The 5,539-nt window shown below is 30.9% G+C and overlaps 1 protein-coding gene across 1 annotated transcript; it reads right to left on the reverse strand.

Moving 5' to 3' along the window:
• Positions 1 to 1,376: 1,376 nt before the first annotated feature.
• LOC18598817 (uncharacterized) lies at positions 1,377 to 4,397 on the reverse strand. The gene is made up of 3 exons (XM_007028509.3): positions 4,152 to 4,397; positions 1,887 to 2,164; positions 1,377 to 1,647 (listed from the first exon to the last, which is right to left on the reverse strand). The coding sequence occupies exons 1-3, from the start codon at positions 4,251 to 4,253 to the stop codon at positions 1,617 to 1,619; spliced, it is 411 nt and encodes a 136-aa protein (XP_007028571.3). The 5' UTR covers positions 4,254 to 4,397; the 3' UTR covers positions 1,377 to 1,616.
• Positions 4,398 to 5,539: the final 1,142 nt, after the last annotated feature.

A 5,539-nucleotide genomic window follows, 5' to 3' on the forward strand; every position in this document is an offset into this window, starting at 1 on the left:
AACTTAATTGCTATTGATTGGGTATTCTATCTCCCTTATCAAATAGCAATCAAGTTGGAAATCTCAATTTCAAGAGAGAATCTCAAGGGCTAGCCACAGAAGAAGATGATGATGATGATGATGATGACACCTCTATTGAAATCTTGGATAACATGCCACCAAGTAAGAACATAAGGAAAGAATCACCATTACTAGTTCATGATTGAAGATGATTGGGTATTTTTTCCAACCATCCTGCAACCATATCTCAACATTAGTATTAGGATATTTATGAGGTGTGTGACACAAGCGCTGTTGAAGCACACTTAGGGGGAGCTTATAGCAGAAGCTCTTAAAACTAAATACAAAACAGTTATGACACTTTTGGATTCGCAGAATGAAATAAATGAGGAATAGAATTATATTTTGTGACAATAAAATAGTATAGAAATAGTTATTAGTTTGATTCATGGAATGAAATTACCATTATGATATTATTTAAATGTTTGGTTGGTAAAAATAGTTTTGGAACAACAAAAGAACAAGTGATAAAAAGATAAATTACCCTTTAATATAATCTATGTTTTTTCATTTAAAATATTTATTTTTTTATAATTTATTAAAAATATTAATAAATTTTTAAATAAAACTTTAATATAATTTTTCATTTTATTTATTTTATTTTTTAAATATTAATTAATAATTTAATTTAATTATTTAATTTGAAATATATAAATAAAAATTTAAAAAATTTTATTTTAAATTCATTTTGATTTTTTCTTTTATTCTTGATCCGTCGACAACCGAAGATGTGTCGATGCATTAAGAATGCTGATCTGGCACTCCTTATGACCTGATCTAGTCGCTAAAGTGTTAGATCAATGCTTCTTATGATCGAATCTGGCTGTAAAGCACCAGATCAATGCTTCTGATAGTACAATCTAGTTGTGGAGCACTTGCAGCGCTTTTGTGGCTAGATCTGATAATGGACATCAGATCCGATACTTCCTTGATCAGATTTGGCTATGAAGCGCCATATCCATTGCTTTCTTAGTCAAATCTAATCGTGGAACGCCAGATTGACATTTCCCACAACCACATGCAGCAGTGGAGGCGCTGGTCCTGTCATCGCCCTTTTCCATCCTCCGTTGTCCTCGAGTGGTGCAGGAAATTTAAAGAGGGAAAGAGTGAGGCACATAAGTAGAGAGAAATAAAAAGAGGAAAATAAATAGATTTTGTCTTATACAAGATAATAATTTATAAAATTGATTAAGGACATTTATATTCAAACAACTTTTTTATCCTATTCCACTACCCAGGGGGGATCTTGACTTTTCTGACCTCTCAAGGAATGATCATTTAGTGAACAAAACAACATTATAAAAAGAGATTAGGAATAGGGGGAATGGTCATTCCATCCCCCGATTAAACATGCCATAAGTAAATTTGTATTAAGCTTCTCGAATTTATAAATGTTAAACACACCGACTAGTTAAGAAAGCAAAGTGCAGTAGATAAATAAAATAAAGCAAAGTGCACAAGTTGTAATGGAATGTTCATTCTCCAAAGCAACCCAAATCAATGAAACAGCAAACTTAAACTCAAGCACAGAAAAGATTAATCCACCAAAGCTCTCGCTACTGATTGTTTTGTTTTGCCACCAATTCACTGCAATGAGAGAGAGAGAAACATCGTTAACTGAGAAATTGGAATAAAAGAAGTAACTTGTTCTTTTTTCTTTCATCCTTACATTACAAATGCCAAACGTAATAGGAGATTTAGCTGCTTAATGTTTTTGCTTTATTGATTAGCCATCTTATCTTGGGGAAAAAAATTTTTGACAAGCTATGTTGATTTGCTTAAATGTATAAAGGAAAAAAAAGGGTAAAAGTATGATAAAACATTACCGAAGAAGTTGAGTGAGGCTTGCAGCTTTGTTGAAATCATTACTTTCTCGTGCTCTTAAGATTTGAAACATTAGACCAAGACGGAGTCGCGTGTTGCGACTTTGCTTAATTATAAGGTCAGTCTCCGTACGCAGTTGCTCACATTCATAATGAATGGCCTCAAACTTTTCTCTAACTTCCCTTTGTCCCCTTTTTATAATTTCCTGCTCCTTTCTTATCTCATTCGTCTCCACTTTTAGTCGTCTCATACTCGCATTTAATCTTTTCAATTTTTTTCTCTGAAAATCAAATGGTCTCATAGAAATCAGTGTTAATAAGAAAGATGTGGTGTTGAACATATCTAAATAGGGCCAGAGCTAGTTAATTTTTAATAATAAGGCCAAAGATAAAAGAAAATAAGGGGTAAAAATTTTTAAAACTAAAATTTTGAACTTAACAAATAATCAAAAAATTTATAATAGATAATAATTTTATATAATATGTAAATGAAAAGGAATGGAAAAAGAAATACTTATAGTAGTTTTTTAGAAAAATTGTGCTCGACAATATTTTTTATATTCAAATTTATCAATTATTGACTCTGTACTAAAAAAGTTAATAATGTTTTTTTCAATATAAATAACTAAATTATCTGAAAAAAATTCATCATTTAGTTTGTTCCGAAATCTTATTTTCACAATTTTTATTGTTAAAATGACTAATTTTGTAATTACTGTAAAAATTGGAAGAGTCAAAATATGATAAATTAATCTATCAATCAATAATAATTTCTTGACTTTCCTATTTTACTAATCTCTTGCACAATTAGTATTCTCATAATAATGATAGGAATTCATATTTTAAATATATAATATATAAAATATTTAAAAATTTTTGAAGATTAAATATTTTTCTTATCTATTCTCATACTAATGGTATTAATTAATGTTTTAAATGTATAAAACATAAAAAATTTTAAAATGTTTTAAGTTAAATATTTTTCTTTTCTGTTATGATATGAATTAATGTTACTTTTCAAAAAAAAAGTAGGAATTAATGTTTTAAATATATAATATATAAAATATTTTAAAAATTCTGGGGGGGCCATGGCGCCTCCATAACAACACAACCCGCCGGCCCTATCCAATTCAGTGTTGACTCATCAACCACGTTGCATTATCTTATTTTTCTTTAATTTACTCATAATTATATAAATTCTTAATTTAAAAGTTTCCCTTCCTTCGCCCTTCTTTTTTCTTCTCTCTGCTGTTTCTTATTTCCTATATACACCTACATACATACATCTCTCTTTCTCTGAAGCAATATCTATGTCAATGAGCCTGTACTTGTTGGCCGCTCCCCTTCTTCCCCCTTTTTTTTTTTTTCTTTTCTTCTTTCTACTCTCTGTTATTCTAACAGACAGATGCTATCTCTCTCTCACAAACAGACAGAGAGAGAAGCTTCCCTCTTTCTACTCAGTTTATTTGTTGCGTCTCTACCAGCAGCGTGTGCTATATAAATATCGCTACTTTATTTCGTTTTTCTATTTGTAAAAAGAAGATTTTAATTCAGTTTTTCAATAATAAATATATACTTCTGAGTACAATAACACCCTTTCACCTCTAGCTGAGCTCTCCTATTTATCTATCTATTTCTTTTTGCTTTGCTATGCCTCTTCCTTGGTTGTATACATGCTAGCGTTGGAAAGCCTCACTGACTGCAAATTCTCCCTCTCTAAAAGTTTTCCAGTTAAAATAACTTAGCACCTAGGTTGACACATGTGTGTGTATATATGTAAATATAAATCTATCAACTGCATGAATAAAAAGATTCTACTAACAATAAAATCTACACATATAGAAGTTTGAGCACAAATTATTATAAAATGCTTCTTCGTAATCATGCATAACATTTTACTTTGTACTGAACTACGTAAATCACAATGTTTCAACAAATTATGACATTATTTTTTTTGCTCATATTTGATTATCTTTATGACGATGTACTTGTTATGATTTTGATTTGTTAGAGTTGGTTGTTCCAATAATATGTCATGCTCTTTATTAACGAAAATTAAGAAAAGAATGTTATCAGTTGCATTTTTTCATGAACAGAAAAATTTCATGAAAAGGGTTGAATAACACAATGTTTTTCGAGAGATATATATATAGATATAGTTTTTCCTCCAAAAAATGCATAGCATTTGAGAAAACGACATTCATATATGGCACTGGTAATAAGGAAAAGGAGTCTACGCATAAAAAAGGCAAAGGGAAATATATATACCCGAAGCTTCTTATTCCTCTGCGACGATTTCATTGCTGTGGCGATGCAACGATGTTTGCTTGGACTATGCAGGCTTTTCATGGCAACATAAAAGGACTTCATTTTTTTTTTATCGTAAACTCCGTTGGATGTACAAAGTGCTCAATATAGTCTTCAACTTCCTCCTGCACTATGGAATTAAGAGTTTTCACTTTAAATAGAGAACTTCCGTGTATGAGTATCCTTCACGGACCGATATTGCAGACTCTGACCCGCAATTGAATGATTGTTTGTTTTGCTTACTTTCCAGCTGCACAGCTTTGAAAGCATCTCTCGTTCTGGTATCGTTCGATAGTCGGCAGTACATCGTTCGAACTCGACAGCACTGATGGACAATACTTTATTTTCAAGTATTGAAGTTTCTTTATCACTTTAGAGAAACAAATAGACATAAATTAATGCACCTTTCGACTTTCTATTTCGTCAATTTCAAAGAAATGAAATGGATCTTGCTTTTACAATGCATGCTGCCTTTGGAATTCATTTTGTTTGAATTCATACTTTAATAACAATTTGTTTGGTTAATACTTTTGTCTCAAATGTTTGCTCACCTTAACATGACAAATAGTTATTAGATAAACTCAAATGGAAGGTCAACTAATTTATGGGCCAAGTAATTAATTTAGAAATATGGTATTACAGTCAAATAAATAAATTGTTACTACCTCAGGTGAGATACAAGTATTGATGTGAATAGTATATTTTTTTTTATTTTAAAGATAAAGAATTTCGAAATCAAATATTCAAGTGCGTTAATCATCTTATACATATAAAGTACATTCGGCTAAGATTGTCATATGGAAAAAAAAGTACATTTGGCTAAGATTTTCACATGGAAAAACAGCTGGTTATCACGATTATATATACTCATAGTGGACACTCGAATCCAGCATTGTCCATGACAGCGAATTACTTATGTTAGGCACGAAACATGCCCACCGAATATGTCCACCGACTTGCATAAAATAAGCATGTTCCAATTCCCAACGGCTCATTAACTCGACCAATGGTTTCTTTATTATGTCCTTACTCTTTGCATTGTTTTTGTTTTTGATGAATGAGAATTTTATTCATATTAACAAAGTAGGGGTAAAGCCTGCTATCAAAGAATACATCCAACAAAAAGAATTCAGTCAAAACATATAGACCAACTATATATACTGAACAGAAGATAAAAACAAAAAGAAAATACAATTATTTGGAAAGGATATCTTCACTTAGATGATTAGCTTCTGCACAGAACCTTGTTTCTTGCCGAGAAGCTGTTGATACTTCATCAAATTATGTCAGCAGTAGATGTGTAGTGAATGCTTCCGAAACCTACTAAGGCGTAGCTTTTGTTAACATCG

Source organism: Theobroma cacao, chromosome 5 (assembly GCF_053813885.1).
Source record: "Theobroma cacao isolate CCN51 chromosome 5, ASM5381388v1, whole genome shotgun sequence".
NCBI classification, from domain to species: Eukaryota; Viridiplantae; Streptophyta; class Magnoliopsida; order Malvales; family Malvaceae; genus Theobroma; species Theobroma cacao.